Here is a 17,602-nt window from a genome sequence, read left to right on the forward strand (position 1 = left end):
TTTGTCACTTTTGTGAACTTTAAAATAAAATAAACACTGGTTTGATTCCGACAAATTTTTAGTCAATATATAATACATATTATTATTATAAAATGGCGATTCTCGATGTAGCTTGTTATTATGAATCTTGTGGTTGTAAGGGTGTCGGGGAGAGTTTGAGGTATTCTAATTAAATTCTCAGTAACTCCAGCTTCCAAGTGTATAGATAAACTTTAATGAAACGGCATAAAATATTTTTTATCGCTACGAGCAGGTCCAGATCGATATTGTTAGTGTCCTGGCGGACCGTATTGTGCATTATTTTTAATTGAATAGCAGTACATATATCAAAAAAAAATACACTGTATGTTTTTTTAAGATATAATAGCAGCATTACTATTAGAATCGTTTATGGATTAATTTATAAGTATATAAACTCGGGGAGAAAATTTAAAAAATGTTCTGTGTTGCCTAATAATTGCATTTAAGTCACTTTTAAAATTAACGTTACAATATATTTTATTTTTTTCATCTATATAAAAAGGACGGTCCAAAATCTAATATTTGAGTGACAACTTAAAATCCTGTTATGTCTAGCGCCTTGAACAAAAAGTATTTTTAAAGTGATTTAAGGAACATTAATAAGCAGCTCAAAATTTAGTTCTAAGAAACGTCTCTTGTTTAGCGTACGGTCGCCACACTATCAGTAAAATACACGATGCGCGACTTAACATTATTTAAATACAGCTTAATAAATATAAAAACTGCACTATGCAAACAAATTGTATCTCGTGCTTTACTTTTTTTAATAGTTTTAGATAAAATAGTAACCAAATAAAAAAATGTTTTTCGCGGCTATTTAATTAGCAGTATTGATTTATTCAATATAGTAAAAGAAAGTACCATTAAAACCACTGGTTTTCTAGAAAAAAAAATTAAGCCCATTTAGAATCACTATCAGATCTTTCTGTGTACATATATAATACATTCGCCAATATATAATACAACATCCAGTTATTACTGATTCAAAAACCAAACTCGATCGATTGTTATCCGTATTTTTTTAACAAAATCTCCTTGTCGTACCCCTTTTAAAAAATCATGGATTTGAACTTTGCTAATCGAGTCAAAGTACCAATGCTTTAAATTACTAAACTGAAAGAGTTTACCTTGAATGCCAAATATCGTATTTAAGTTGATAATCAAAGTTCAGGGTTTTCCAAATACAAGAATATTGAGTATATTAATGCAGGTGATAATTTTTAAAACAAACTGAAGATTCTTCGTATGTAAAAGTGATAACATGGGGAAATTCTGTGTCCTTTTGACGTAATGACCTTAGTAATTACAGCGAAATGATTTGCCTAACCTTAAAGAGTTGATCAAAGATTGCGCGATTTAATTGGGTTTCACTGTACAAACTGTTTACATAACATTTTTTTGTCAGTCAACACTTTGCGACGCAACAAACGCACCGGCTTTGTTTATTTTTATTTACAACATTTACTTTGAAACAAAAAAAAAGTTCTGCTTATATTTTAACACGTTGTACAAATAGTTGTCTTTCAAAATTTGAAGTTGAGTAATTAAGTTCTCGAGCGTAAATTTAATTTGCATTCTTTTATACATTGAATCAATACCTTTTATACAACCTATTCTTCAGCCTATTGATTATACTAAGGAAATTAAAATATTCCACGTTCAAAACGCTAAAGAGGAAAACACTACATCTTCTAGAAGTTTAGTCAGTTTGATGTCACGCATTGTTAATGTAACAGGACAAACATCTTTCATTCTGTGATTTTCTATAAAGAGATGTTTGCCATCACGATTCCTAAGCGTCACCGATGACAAGTGGGATGGTAAATTAAAAATCGTGATGTTTACAATTCGCATTAATACGTGTCGGGTCTTAATAATTAACGAGACGTGTCGCTTTTTTGTCGCGCACTGTATCCTGATACGTTATTTCACGTTCTACGTTATTTATTGCAATGTTTATCAGTTGTTTCAATAAATAGTGAGAGGTTTTGTATTTTGGTAAATAAAATATCGGATAAATCAGTCGCATAGATTTGCTATTAAAGTTTTTTCTCGTCGGTATTATATAATCAAGTGCTTATTTAACAATCAAAGTAAAAAACTACATGAACAAATCCAAAAGGTCGGTGATTAATACGATGTAATGTGTAGCTAGGTCTCTACTTATCTCGGTTGACAGATACAAAGTATTAATGTAATCCGCATTCCATACAAATACATCGTTACCAATTATACTGATTTCTTGTTTCAAAATGTCAGTTATTCAAAAATTTAAAAAAAATGTAATTTTGTTTTAAAAATTGTAAAGAAAAGAATAAATTGAGCAAAAAATTTCTTTAATGGAAATTAAATAAAAAAAATATTTTTTGTAGCGACTTATTATAATAAAATCCCACCATCATTATTGTTATATTAAGAACAAAACTAAGCTTTAAATTATTAAATTATAAATAAAAAAATTATACTGTATGTTAAATAAAATTATAATAAATAATAAAAAATATTTTTTAATGATTTCTCAAAGACAAAAACTACATAAAAAAAGATCTCATAAGGGTTAATCTGAATTTTTCTGCAGAAAATAAGTAGTATGTCAATAATTTATAACATTTAAACCATCGGTTTATCTCAACATTTGAAAGTCGGAATAGAGTTGATATTTTCAGAGTGAAAGTGCCACATAACTTTTTCATTGATACATAAAAATTGTTATATTAATATTAAAAAACTACACATAGAAAAATATGATCACAATATATTATGTTAAATAAAATCATATTTTTTTTCTTTGGTATAAATAGTAAAAAATAATAATTGCTTTAGCAATCTAAAAATATACGATACTTGCTAATTAGCGCTCAACGCATAAAAACCACCAGTTTTACTCCTCATTGCGTCACCCGTGACACTCACTGCTGTGCGCATGCGCGGCAACAATGAGACCACAACGTCCGCGCATTTATTATATGAAATGGAAATGATTCACCACTGCGTTTCCCGAACTGTTCAAACCCAAACCTAATTTAAACAATTAAACCATTGTATCATTTTATACGCTTAGGTAAGGTTTGGGTTTGAATAGCAAATTTTCGCAACTGGCAAATTTTATAACTGCAGAGGCGCATGCGCTAATGTGTCACGGGTAACAACTAATGGTTTTTGAGCGATGCGCCTAATTAACAACTATAAAAAATATAATGTAACTTCTTGATGATATTTTGTTTCGAAATAGTGGTTATTAAAAAATTAAAAACGTCATAATTCTAATAGGAAAAAACATTATTTTATAGGTTAAATTTGCTAAAAAAAATATGAAAAATTTACTTCATTAATATTTTGCCTAATAACTTAAGCCAACAAAATCTAACATAGTGTTTTAAAATAGCGGCCATTCAAAAAAATATCATTAATTTTACTATTATGGAATATAACGGTTATTGAGAACATGATAAGTGCCATATGTTGTATCAGATCGCCACTACCCTTTTTTCAAATAACCCTTGCAAATATCTTTAAATTTGTAAATCAATTGACCTGCCATTTTATTTTTAATGACGAAAATTCACAACGGCAAAAAATGGTAGCTTTGTTAAAACATATTTTTAATATGCTTAAAAATGTTTTAAAATAAAATAAAAATTTAATATGTCATTTATACGGAATGTAACGGTTTTTGGGGACACGATTTTCCAGAAAACTATTCTAAAAATTGTGATTTTAAATTTTTTTTATTCAGTTCGTTAGCCAGCTTGATCGTATTGTTTCAATTGTGAAACATTTCCTTTACTCAATTAATCACAAGAAAAAAAATAGGGATTAAAATTGTTGTATATTAGAGAATAAAATAGAATTCATGTTTAAAGATATTTTTTAAATGTAATTTATAAAGGATGTAACGATTTTTAAGGAAACAAAAACTGCAGTAGTATTAAATATATCGCCACGAAACTTTTTTATACCTAGTAAATTGTATATCTTATTACTCCTTTTCCCAACTTTATTCGCCATCTTGCTTTTAAAATAGTAGATATTATTAAAATATATGCTATGAAAATAACCACGTGCATGAAAACACTAAATTGAAAAACAACTTTTTACGTGTTTTATTTCTTTGCAATTTTGATTTTTCTTTGGGAAACATATTTTAACCATATATCTAACCTGATATATTTACAATATATCTATAAATTATTATGATTTAGGAACAGTTATTATATTTTTTCTAGCATATATATTTGTATTATGCTTTAAATAAATACATGTGTTAAAGGACAACTAATTAAATATAACTTGACATAAAAAGCAGATGTTGGTGGTGTTTTCTGAGGTATTTTAAAATCATATGTATTTTTACTTTAAGATCTATATAATGAAATTTAAAAAAATATTTATATGTGTATATAGAGAACATCAACGTGTGGTTTAATTAAATTATTTTATTATTGCTTAAAAAAGTAGTAAATTGTGCATTTTAAATAAAAAAAACATGCATGATTTTTTTACTACGAGGAAAATATCCAAAAAATCATATTTGAATATAATCGTTCAAAGTAAATTTGTATTTAAAAAAATCTTCTCATATATTTACAGTGAACTATCAGGAAAATTTGTGAAAGGAAAATAATCTACGTATTTAACACTCCTTGATTAAAAGTTACACAATTCAATTTCCACTATCATTTAAATATATTATATATATTAACATAGAATATGAAATTTAAAACATAAACATTATATATGTAATATTTAACATATAGCATGTATTTAATTCAAATATTGCGTTAATTTTGGGACACCCTTTACATAAATGTCTATTTTCCTTACACAAAACTACTAAAGCAAAAAGCTTCTAATTTATTTTATATTTACCCTACTTTTTATTTAATGCTTTTGAGCAATTAATCTAACGTATTAATCATATGTACACAATTGAGTAAAAAAACTAATTAAACACGCTTATCTTCTAGCTACACCCTTTTCGACTGCTCTGTTATACATGTATAAGTATTAAAAAAATACATAATAATAATAATTTACTGGCAACATTTTTAATTATATCATGCCCCTTTTTGGCTCGTCCCCTTTGAACTATTTGACCCACCTTTGCCCCTGTAAATCATAACAAACACGAGAGCGAAAATTGCGTAATCGACGTTCCAAAGATTGTTTGCGTTAACGATCAAATATTTATCTGCTGAAAATGTAACCAATGTGATAATTCCCCGAAGCTTTATTTGCGTACGCGAGACGTTTTCCACCACATTGCGAGTCGAGCTGTCCGCTGTGACGAGAAAGTGTCTTCATTTCGATTTCAAACCTCAAAGCGAACGGCCACAGATACTAACGTTGCCAAAAGTCGTTTTACTCAACAAGTGCTAAAGATAAACGTTTATTGAACATAAATTGTTAAAAAATATGGCCGAATTTTATGACGTTTAAATCGGCCGCGTGAAAAAAATATATTTTTCGGTGAAGTGTTGCCTTAAAACTTATTCAGTGAAAAAATATTTTAGTGTTTGAATTAAATAATTATTTAAAGTGACCTTCATAATACTTGAAAATTATCGGTAAGTTACATTGAATTTTTAATAATTACAATTAATATTTTAAATGACAGTAAAAACTTTTTTAAATTATAATTCGATTCATTAAATCACTAGCTATCCTAATAAAGTGTATCCGCTTCAGATAAGTCATCTTCCGTCTTCTGTCATTTAAGTATTCAGTTATACAATTATGAAGGTCGTTAAATATTAATTAATCACGTACGCATATGAAAATAGTCAATGGTCAGTAATTTGCATTGTTAAGATTTAAAAACTGAAACGTCGACGTTCAGCGACTCGCTCGATGAAATGCATACTCCAAATGTCAACATAAACTTCATAATGTTGCAAATCTGAACGAATGTCAAAAAACAATTTAAAATTGTATGCATATCTTTATTTTTAATTATTACAATAACGACATAAAATATATTATTTAATAATAAAAAATATATTTAATTCACATGTTTCACACATTTACAGTGTCTCACTTGTTAAAAACTTTTATTAATAATGTTGCAGAACTGAACAAACATTTTCAACAAAGTGCTGAAAATCATTATCAATTTAGGTTTAATTGTGTAGAATAGTATTTTTTATATTATGCATATATGGGATATTTTATATATAAAGATAATTTATTTAATAAAATTAATATAAAAAAGTTACTTTACCAGTTTCGTTATATATTTTTTGTGGCAAATCCCAAGATGAGTAATGCACAGATTTGTCAGCTGCGAAATTATTCTGTTGAATACGTATAACTTATTGGTATGCGTGTTAGACGCGATTGCGTGCGATTATTTAACACAGGGGCGTTGTTGGCTCGATTAATTAGTACATTACACGTGTATATTTCGAATTAATTCGTGTGTCTCAATAGAGGACCAAGGCTGAAGATATTCTCGTTACTAAATTTGTCACCCTTGAAACGGACAAAACGTGATGAACATACGCAACCGTCGTGCGATACGTGATCAGGATCATCGATATGATCAGACATATTTTTTAATTCATAAAATCTATTTTTAAAATGCGGCGATTGTAAAAAATAACTGTAGTTTTTACGAGTGGGGCAAAATTTATTTTTCACCATTTCTCGTTGAACTCGTATACCAAGTATCGTTTGTGAGATACCACTTAAGACTTTATTAATCGAGTTGATATATTTCCTGGTGAGAAAATAGGCCATATTGCCTATAATTACAATAAATCGCATAACGTTAAGCACAAATTTATAAGAAAGTAAATTACATATTTTGATTATAACATCAACATAACAAATTATTTCTGGTTATGTATCGTTAAGCCGTTAATGGTCGATAATTGCATTGTTAAGATTTAAATCTAAAGCGTACGCGTTCAGCACCTCACTCGATGAAAAAATTGCTCCAAATATTTAACGATGTTAATGATTAATGTTGTAAAACTGAACCAATGTGCATATTTATTGTATAGTAGCTAATATATAAAAAAATATAATTAAAAAAACTAAAAGTATTTAAATAAAATATAGCACATATGTATTTATTTATTCCCCCCAGAAAAAATGCTAAATTTGTCTTAGCATAAATAATAAATTTATATACTCCCTTAGCCATACTAATTAATATATTATAATTAGCAACTCTATATTTCTGAATTTTATAGTAAATACTAATCTGCAAGTTTTGTTTATTTTGTACCATTGTAAAATGTTTTTTTTTATGTAATAATTAATCATTTAAAAAATAATGTAAATATGTCTGCTCTATAAATTGTAGTGCAATTGGTTTTTTGTTATGCAATATTCGATTTAAGAATTGTATTGTCCTGTTAAATTAATTGAACCAGGAAATGATTTTCAATCAATGTATTGTAGATTCACAAACTTAAGCGACCCAATCATAAGCAAAACCCTAGCCATTATGGTGGTAATTTTCCCGACTTGTCTAACTCCATGGCCACCCAATATCGAAGTTGAGATAATTATGCATAACTGGACACTGGGCCATTGTGCAACGATAAATGATTTTCTTGAAGGTGCATTAGAAAGCAGTTAGGAGTGGAAACCAGTTTTCGGCGTGTTCTGACCGTTTGACGGAAGCTGCGGGACACAAAAACGCATTTCCCTTTCGACGGCTGGACCATTATTACGTATGCAAGAGGAATACTCTATCTGTCTTTAAGAAATCCAGGATCCGCAAATTGCTCATGAATTATACGATTCACGTATCGAAGCGGTCGAATCCGCATACGGGTCGTACAACCCGGTAATTCCGTTACTACGGAGACAATATGATCTTTGTGCTCAATCTGTTCAATATCTAATAAAATATAGTAGTAGTAAAGAGACAATGAAACTAAAAAATAAATCTGTAGCGATTATTTTCTCACCCTCCGTCAAATGTAGTTTTAATGAGGTCGTCTTGTATTGCCAGCATCAACATTCCTATGCTGAAACAGATGCAGCTTACGCCCGCGCGCATGCTGTCTGTTCTGTAATATATTCTAAATTGCCACTCCGAGTCTCCGAGAAGTCAGTGCAATTTTCCAAAGCAGTTTTTACGTATTCACTTTATCGCAATTTCGCGTCAAAAAGTCATGCAATGGTGCTTTGAGATATAATTTCTCAGTTGACACTTAGTCTCATTCAATTTGATATTCCACGTCTTGGACCACTTGTTGACGCATTTCAAATAATTACGAAATTCTTATTGATTGAAAATATGTATCATCTGTAAATAATCGTGGTGTCATCGTATCGCGGAATATCGCACGTATATAACAGGTCACAGCACATTACCTTGAGGTACTCTGGTTGATATTATTATTGGCGTGTAAACGTGTCTTATTTCTTAACTTACATTTATATACGATTTTAACAACAAACTATATGGATTGGGTAGAGGTTTTCTCATAAAAATTCTAACTACATATATGTATACATATGTTACACTATATCAAACATATATTTAACCCTAAATCAATAAATACTTTTGATGCGATAAACATATTCAATGATGTAGCACTTTTTTGTTTGTTTTCTAATTGTCCATAAGTATTAAATTGAATCGCTTAAGAAACAGTTTCGTTAATAGTTTGAAAAAAACTTAAAGAAGTGATATTGGTTTGTAGCAAGCTCTCCTTTTTATGTTATCATGATCATTTCAGCAATCTTTCGTTGCTTCAGCGCATATTATTATTTATCTTTTCTTCTTGAGGAGAAGTCACCGGTTTTTTCTTATTGCCGCGCAACCTTGACCCTTGCGGGAAGACCGTCTTATGGGAGGGTTGAAGGACCAGCGAAAACATTTAGATTTGTTGTAACCCTTTTAGTTTTATAATACGTATGCTCACCCATGCGTCCGTACATTACAGAAACAAGCGGTATAAGACCAAGTGGGAGTTTTCCGCTCGGGTTAGTCGGTCTCGGATCGAAAATATATTAAATATACATGTACATATGTATAAATATAAACAACATATTTATATCTTTATATTATTTTAATGTTGAAAATTTTATTTATGCAATAAACGATTAAAATGAATGCCACTAAATGTCAATTATTATTATAGATATAAAAGATTTAATTAAAAAATCATTACAAAATGTGTTGTTGCTCGTTGTTTGTGTAAGTCTTTTATATAATTATTTTATTAAAAACAATTAAACAAAAGTTACAATGCCTATTAACAAATGTATTTATCTACAAAAAGAGTAGTGAAGTAGTGAATATACACATAAATAATATTTTAATTACCTTCTTTGTGTATGCAACTATTAATATTTTGCTCTTTCGAGTTAGATATTAATAAAAAAGATCAAAGTAAAGTTGGAATGGAATATAAGTAAAAAAATTGTCAGTATTAATTTTATATTATCATTTTTTATATCTAATGCATGGCTTTCAAATTATAGATTACTATATACATTTTAATGAGTACCGTCCGGCATTGCCCTCAAGAATTAGGTAGATTTCTGTATTTCAAATATGTAAAAAAGTGTATTAATTTATTTAAATTTTTATTATTAAACATATTTGCCCTCTTCACTTTTTCTACATTTTTTTAACTGAGATGCAATTTTTTTAATGATTGCCACTTTCAAACAATATGGCTAACAAATTTAGCAAATATATTTACAATGTCTATTTTTCAGAAATATTTCATGTCGATTCAATCAAAATTAGGACAATTATCATTTCTTCAAAAACCATTATATTTCATATAAATGACTTTTTTATAGTTTTTATTTTTACTCTAAAACATTTTTGCCCGATTAACTTTTTTCTCTAGAAAAAAATGCACTTCATTAAATTAAACCTATCTATTTGTAGTATTTTTTAATAAATTTACCTAAAATCATTGCTATTTTTAATGTTAATTATTAACTGGCCACTGTTTCTTTTATAAAAAAAAACTAATAACTAATTGGTCGATACAAATTCAAGATTTTCTGCGATTTACACAAAACAAGTCAATAAATACGATTTTTTTTTTCGGGAAATCAATGGATTTTTTTATTAAGAAATTGTTTTAAAAATATAATTATAGGAAAGTAGACATTCTTTTTATTTTTATAAATTATATGCTGGCAAACAATGTAGACATGTGTTTTTAGGCAGTCAGACAGTTTTATGAGGGCTTCGTGCACGCAGAGCCAGATTCCAAAAAAGGTTTATCACAAGGTTATTTTTGTTCGAGGTTAATTATATAAATAAGTTCATGCTTACTGAATATACATATATAAAAAATAATCTAAAGCATATTTTCTAATATTAAACGATGTACAGTAAAGGCTTTTAAAGAAAATGTTCATAAATGACGCATAATTAAGTCATCGGCTCTTAACGATATTTTTTATAAATGTCGCATATTTAACTGTAAATATATAAATGTAATTATGGAATCGAAACAATGAGGTTTTAATGTGTAAAATAACCTGTATTTTAATAGTATAATAAATATAGTAAACTCAGTTCTTGAATTGATAAATTTATTAATTAATTAAATTTTCCATGGATTAATACCATTACTAACCGTTTATTCTTAAAAAAACTTACTGTAATCTGTTGCACAGAAATACTAATGCCTATAAAGTACAAATACAAATATAATTATAAAAAAATTAAAGTGTATTAGAAAAATAAAAACAAGATCATTAAAAATATATATATACAAAATAAATTAATATTTTTATGGAACTGCATTCCGGTTTATTCTGATCTACTCTGAGCCTCTAAGATAGAAATAAAGGGAATTCTCTTGTTGTACACCAATTAAGAAGCTTACATTGCAGAAAATTGCCTTTTCATTACCAACATAATAAAATTACTGCTGTATCAATAAAACTGTTAATTCTTTTTGAGTGCTTTTAACAGAGAATAATATTTTTTTCCCTATTATTTACTCTTCTATTAGTGTTAATAAAATTAAGCTCCTTTCTCAGATCGAGTTACAGTACATCAAGGCTATTCAGAATATAAAATAGGCAAATATCTCGCAATTTACCGTTACATTCGTACAAGTCTTACCCAACATGACTAAATACAAAGCTATAAATTTCAACTATTTCTCAAGGAATAGATTAATATTATAAATGCATGTTTTAATAAAATCTGATCATGTACATATTGCAAAATAATTTTAATATAAACGTATTTCCAACTTACGCAGGCGCTCAGAAATGGCCGCCAACGGACAGATCAGCGGCATTTCACAGGAAGCGTCAGCCGTCACACAATGGTACAACAACAAATCTGTGTTCATCACCGGAGCCACCGGATTCGTTGGAAAAGTAATGCTTTATTTATACATCAGTGTTTATCTATGTATTAATTATGATGTATTTTATAGGTGTTGGTTGAAAAACTTCTGAATTCTTGCCCCGGGATAACCAAAATATACATATTGCTGAGGAGAAAGAAGGATATGTCGCCTGAAAAGAGACTTGATCAGTTAAAACAGACCCCTGTAATGATCTGAATGTTATAATTAAACCTTAAACATACAAATTATTATAAATCTAATATAATTGTATGTTCATTTTAGGTTTTTGATTATCTAAGGAAGTATTATCCATTAAGGATGGATAAAATAGTTGCTATCACCGGTGATATCTTAGAGCCTGAATTAGGCATATCTCAAGATGATCAAAATATGCTTATTAATAACGTGTCTATTGTATTGCACTCTGCGGCTACGGTTAAGTTTGATGAAATCTTACGTGTTAGTGTAGCTATGAACGTAGTCGGAACACGTTATTTAATCGATCTTAGTAAAAAGATGACTAAATTGGAAGTTAGTACTTTTTTATGTATGAAGATAATCAACGTGGAATTGTTCATGATGTTGTGTTTAATTACAGGCTTTCGTGCATGTCAGTACTGCTTATTGCAATTGCGATCTTGACATCATAGAAGAAAGGGTATATCCACCACCGGGTGATGTAACAAAAATTATGCAATATGTCGATTGTCTTGATGATGATTTGTTAAATGAAATTACACCAAAGTAAGTTAATATTGAATACAGAGACAGTTCATAGTGTAAAAAGCATTGTCTTACTTTGTTAGATATTCCTCTGCTTTTATTTTATGGTACATTGCCAACTATTTGAAGCATTTTAATTATCTAGTTACATATAAATTGATTTAAAGTTTGTAAAGAATATGGTTTTTTATACTATTCTACAATTACAACTAACTAGTATATATGTTGCAATTCTGTGAACTGGCTCTGATTATATTAATGACAAAGTAAAGAATACGTTCTTTTTAAATGTAAACTGCTTTAAAGGTTAATCAGCAACCGTCCAAATACTTACACATTCACAAAGGCTTTGGCTGAAAACATAATGTTTGAAGAAAGTAACGTTTTGCCAATTGCAATCGTGAGACCGAGCATTGGTTAGTATATTATTAATAGAAGATGTATATATGTTAAAAATGTAATATTAATCTTTTAAATTTTCAGTAACGGCATCATTGAAAACACCGATGCCCGGTTGGATAGACAACTTGAACGGTCCGACAGGATTGATGATCGCCAGCGGTAAAGGAATAGTGAGAAGCATTCTCTGCGACAGAAACTTAAGAGTCGATTTCATTCCTGTTGATATATGCTGCAATGCGGTCATCATAGCTGCTTGGAACGTTGCCAAAGAAAAGTAAATCTCAATCAAACAAACCCAAATCTTACTTTATCTAATGATTATGTAACAAATTCTAGATCAAATGAGATGAAAGTCTATCACGTATCGACCGGTCAAACTAATCCTTTGCTGTGGAGTCAAGTGGAGTCTGACTTTAAAAAACTTTATGTCACAAATCCGTTCAATGACGTCTTTTGGTATCCTGGTGGTAGTTTTAAATCAAACAGGTATTATCCTTATTTATAAACTATATTATTTATGTATATATTTTAATAAAAAAATATTTTTAGATTCATAGATAACGTTTGTAACATGGTCTTCCATATATTTCCAGCTTATATGATAGATTTTTTGTCAATGTTTGCCAAAAAGAAGTCTCAGTGAGTGCTCAATAAAAAACCTGTATAATATATATATTACGTTAACCATTAATATCAATATTTTTATAATAGAACGAGCTTAGTTAAAGTACACGAGAAGATAAGGAAAGCGTTGAAAGCACTCGAATTTTTCTTGACGCATCAATGGATGTTTGAAAGCAAAAATCTCAAACAACTCTATTCAAAACTGAACGAAACAGACAAAAAACTGTTCGACGTAGACGTTGACAAGATTCAATGGAATGCGTACATCGAGCAATATTTTAAAGGCATCAAAAAGTATATTTTGAAAGAAGACGAATCAAATTCTGATAAAGCCAAGCAACACTTAAAGAAGTGAGTAATTGTATTATTATTAAATTATTACATAGAAAGCATATTCTGATTATTTTATATCAAAATTTAATTTTTCAGGATGTATGTGGTTCATTGCATAACTCAAACGATGATTATAGCGATACTTATGAAGTGCTTTCTCAGTAACTTTGATATTATGAGAAGGATGAGCTATGGATTCATCAGTTATATGCTCCAATTTATAAGAAAGTTTACAGAAATTTCCGGCAAATAGATAATGTCTAAAGCAAATAATAGTAAATATATATTTAACCGCAGCGAGAGGTGATATGTAATTGATGAAATAATAATAATGTATATAAATCAGATTCTATGAATGTAACTATAAGACTGTAATGCTTAACAACGAATCTTCGGTAAACCTTCGGTAATTACTTTTTTATACAAATATTGCCCGTTATCAAAGGCTATTTATAAGTTAAAAGACATTATTTATTTGATAGCAATATGGTTAGTTTGAACATATTTTTATTTTAGTCAAACAATTATGTAAATAGAATAGGTTTTATTGGAAGGTTCTGTTCCTTTTAATAAGTACATATATTTTTCTTATTAATGATAATAAATTAAAATGATTTAACAGGAAATGCTTTAATTTAGGCTAGTATATATTTTTTTAATTATTAAACACTGTAATATATTACCAAATAAATTTTTATTAACTTCAAAAGATAAACTGTAGTATTTATTTTCTTTAGATATGTTGAAAATAATTTTTCAAAATTATTGAATTATTATATTTTGTAATTACACACAGAGGGCCGCTGCAGTAGTATTTATTTAAAGAATATAATAGCTTACAAATTATGTTTCATGATAACATATGAGAGTATACGGTGGACGAGGCACCACCTTATTTTATCTTCCCATTGAGGTCCAAATGATATCCCTGCCGAGCTGTCTATATTGACATTAGGTATAAACTGTTGTAAGTATTATCGATTCCAAATCCAGGATCGTCTGTTGGCGTCGACCTATCAACGCGTCCTCAGCTCGAATGAATCACTGTGAAGTCGGTGAGTGGTGTATGACAGCTTTCCAAATGATCAGGGTTATGGTCCATTTGGGAGACTGGATTAGCTGACTGAAGTCGGTCAACAAGAAAATTAATCTCTTGTCAACCGATTAATAGTCGATCTTGGTATAAGTCTCGATCCAATAGTAGATGTAGCTTGCAGTGTGATTTTTACAGTTCGTGAACCCTCGAATAAATTAATTATATGGGATATTCAAATCCTTATATAGATAATTATGCAATATCGTCCTTTTTTCACAGTTCGCTTCCTAAGTAGTTGCAAGATTCCGATTTTTATAGTAAAATAATCCGTGACTTGTGACTGGCAATAGAATTTCATTTTACTTTTTGCATAATAATTTCAGTTCAGATTAGATTTTTCAACACGCCCAGGAACTTATATTAATTTGTACTTGCACCGGTTGCGAAAAATGATCCATCTTTATCACAGATAATTTAGTAGATGCACGTGTAGGCGAAGGGGCAATTTAATATGAGATAATTTATTTTCTGTTCGTTTATATTATATTTAAAAACAATGATCCTCACAATAAAAAAAATACAAGTATATAATAATAACATGAGAATTAATGATTTCAATAGTTATCCTCGAAAAATGGGGCAACAGCAAATCAATGAGTGCAGCTTTGCCGCACACAGTACTGCAATCAACTCTATGAAATGGTACTACGATGACAAGATACCACCAGGCGCGTACGGTGAAATACATTCTCTTTCGCTCGCTCGCATGTTAAGTGACGAGAGTGAGTGAGAGATAAAGGCATGCGAAACGCATGTAACGCACGCACTTATCTCTCACTCACTCTCGTCACTTTACACGCGAGCGAGCGGAAGGGAATGTATTTCACTGTAAGCGCATGGACACCACGCGTATTTAGATAATTATTTCTCTTATCAAGAGCAAAACAACAAGCAACAAATTTATTTATTTGAAGCTTATCTCATAACCACCATAAGGAGAATGTATAATTTGTCTTTTGTCAGGAATCAGCTTCACTTTGTAATTTGTACATATCCAGTAACACAAAGATACAGTAGCGTAGCTATAGTGGGGCAGAGGGGGCGGACCGCCCCGGGCGGCATATTCGCGATGGGATCGTCCAGTGTGGTTCTTAACCCTGAATGCACTAAAACATAAATCCACGAATAACACGAGCTTAATAATAACCAATTTATTATTTTAAGAAATGCTGATTTTATGATCCTGCAAAAAATATATGGGGGGGGGGGCAATTTTAAGGATCGCCCTGGGCGGCACATACCCTAGCTACGCCACTGCAAAGATATAATTAATTAAAAAGACTTGCTGGCAGTCAATTATAATATTAATGAGCTATTTAAATTCCATCTGATATGTATTTAAATACATAATATAATAAATAAATAAAAGGCAGAGCTGCAAATTGCATTTTATTATAAACACACATAAGTGGATATATTATAAAACATTTTAATTTTAAGTGTATAAAAAAATTAGATTTACATATAAAATTCGACTCAATATTAAAATATACAATAAATTTAAAGTTCTGATATTTCTCGCATTGTATAAATAAGTCATGATTATATTTATGGACAGCATGAGTATTAAATAATTAAAAAGCAAAAAATACATAGATTTCCTATAAAATATATTTTTTTCATACTTTGGTGTAAATATATTTGTATAATATAAACGTGTACATATTATAGAGTAGATACAATATAAAGCCAATACGCTAAATGGGGTCTAAGATTATCTAAAATTTCGATTAATATAATACTGTACTGAGTCGTTTTCAGTCACGATCGCATTTTACATTTGTGCCACTACACGTTACATGTATACATTACTTAGAAATATAAATGCAAATTATGATCAAAGATGGCATTTGGTCGTTAACCAGTCTTTTTTGTATACGAAAGGAATGAAAATGGCAACGTTTAACAAGAAGCTATCGTATAATAGATAGGTACATATATAAAAATGATTACACATAACACAATAAAATAAAGTCACATACATAAAATTTTGGCAAGATACTTTTAAAACGTTATTGTCGTAAGTATATAAAAACATCAGCGAATTGATACAAAGTAATTTTTATGATATATTTTTTTGTACTCGAGATAATAAATTCACATAAAATATTTATTTGTAGTTGTATGTTTTTACTTAGATAGTTTCTCTTTGAGCCATTCCTCGGTGAGTTCTTCGAGTTCGCGTATTTCGTACGTGCGCGTCAGTTCGGCCTCTCTTTGAAGAGCGAGCTTCGTTCCGGCGTACATAATCTGCAGTTCTATTTGAGAGTCACGCGGAGTGTAAAAAATGAAACACATCGGGTACGATATCCTTCCGTCGGCGTGCATCATCTTGTAGCTGTGAAGAATGTTCGTTTATATCGTTTAACATGTACGAGAGAGTATTTATTGAATATTTACCTGTAAATAATGTATCTCGGCTGATGATCGGGAAGCGATTCTCTCAATTGATCCGGATCTACGGGCTGCAGTCTTTCATCCAGACGCACCATACGTTGCTGTCTGTCGACTTTTAGTATCAACGCGCAATTGGTGTCGTGTTTCTCGAATCTGAACTTTCTGAGTTCTTCGCGCACTTCATCATCAATGTCGCAAACGTTTACGTTGCCCGAAGACATGCTTACTCAAATACCTTATCGGACAAAAATACACGATTAACTGATAACAACTTTTGTATATCCTGTTATAAAATTATTATTACTTATAATAAATACATAGGAAACTTTGTGTGAGTCATAAAAATCATATTTTACTATTTGTGCAATAACTTACAACAACATATGATCTAATTAAATATAAATATTAACAATAAACATAATAATAAGTTGTATTGCAGCTAATTCAAAACGTATTTTTGTGTTAAAATGTATAATTGTTCACTAACCAAAAGCCGAGTACGAAGACAGCTAGGCACTCCTAAGAGTGTTGCCAGTCGATGACAGATTATTGAAGGGCAGGGTAATATCGAAAATATAAATATGTATTAATTGAAAAAATTAAATATTACTTCATAAATACCCCCATAATTAGAAGAAAACTTCGCGGTATTAACTACCCGCGTGAAATCATTAATCTTAAAAAAGGAAAGCTCGAAAGAAATGGCAGC

At 29.7% G+C, this 17,602-nt stretch overlaps 2 protein-coding genes across 5 annotated transcripts; one reads left to right on the forward strand and one right to left on the reverse strand.

The window, feature by feature from the left end:
* The first annotated feature begins 1,730 nt into the window (after positions 1 to 1,730).
* Positions 1,731 to 14,115, forward strand: LOC148229126 (putative fatty acyl-CoA reductase CG5065). 2 transcript variants are annotated; one of them, XM_088197819.1, is made up of 11 exons: positions 1,731 to 1,841; positions 11,226 to 11,346; positions 11,406 to 11,522; positions 11,601 to 11,849; positions 11,917 to 12,062; positions 12,348 to 12,457; positions 12,525 to 12,717; positions 12,780 to 12,929; positions 12,993 to 13,082; positions 13,155 to 13,418; positions 13,497 to 14,115. In XM_088197819.1, exons 2-11 carry the CDS (start codon positions 11,236 to 11,238, stop codon positions 13,651 to 13,653), a joined length of 1,587 nt encoding a protein of 528 aa, XP_088053945.1. In that variant the 5' UTR covers positions 1,731 to 1,841; positions 11,226 to 11,235; the 3' UTR covers positions 13,654 to 14,115. The 2 variants fall into 2 exon arrangements, with proteins under 2 accessions (XP_088053945.1, XP_088053944.1); XM_088197818.1 differs by lacking the exon at positions 1,731 to 1,841 and adding an exon at positions 5,266 to 5,588.
* Positions 14,116 to 15,872: 1,757 nt separating this feature from the next.
* GMF (Glia maturation factor) lies at positions 15,873 to 17,451 on the reverse strand. Of its 3 annotated transcripts, XM_088197453.1 has the most exons (4): positions 17,333 to 17,347; positions 17,198 to 17,270; positions 16,897 to 17,128; positions 15,873 to 16,834 (listed from the first exon to the last, which is right to left on the reverse strand). In XM_088197453.1, exons 3-4 carry the CDS (start codon positions 17,112 to 17,114, stop codon positions 16,627 to 16,629), a joined length of 426 nt encoding a protein of 141 aa, XP_088053579.1. In that variant the 5' UTR covers positions 17,115 to 17,128; positions 17,198 to 17,270; positions 17,333 to 17,347; the 3' UTR covers positions 15,873 to 16,626. The 3 variants fall into 3 exon arrangements, with proteins under 3 accessions (XP_088053579.1, XP_088053578.1, XP_088053580.1); XM_088197452.1 differs by lacking the exons at positions 17,198 to 17,270; positions 17,333 to 17,347 and adding an exon at positions 17,381 to 17,451; XM_088197454.1 differs by having other exon boundaries at positions 17,198 to 17,410.
* Between the last annotated feature and the right edge of the window lie 151 nt (positions 17,452 to 17,602).

The sequence above is a fragment of the Plectrocnemia conspersa genome, unplaced genomic scaffold, assembly GCF_051122295.1.
Source record: "Plectrocnemia conspersa isolate PC_06_02 unplaced genomic scaffold, ASM5112229v1 ptg000011l, whole genome shotgun sequence".
In the NCBI taxonomy this organism is placed as follows: domain Eukaryota; kingdom Metazoa; phylum Arthropoda; class Insecta; order Trichoptera; family Polycentropodidae; genus Plectrocnemia; species Plectrocnemia conspersa.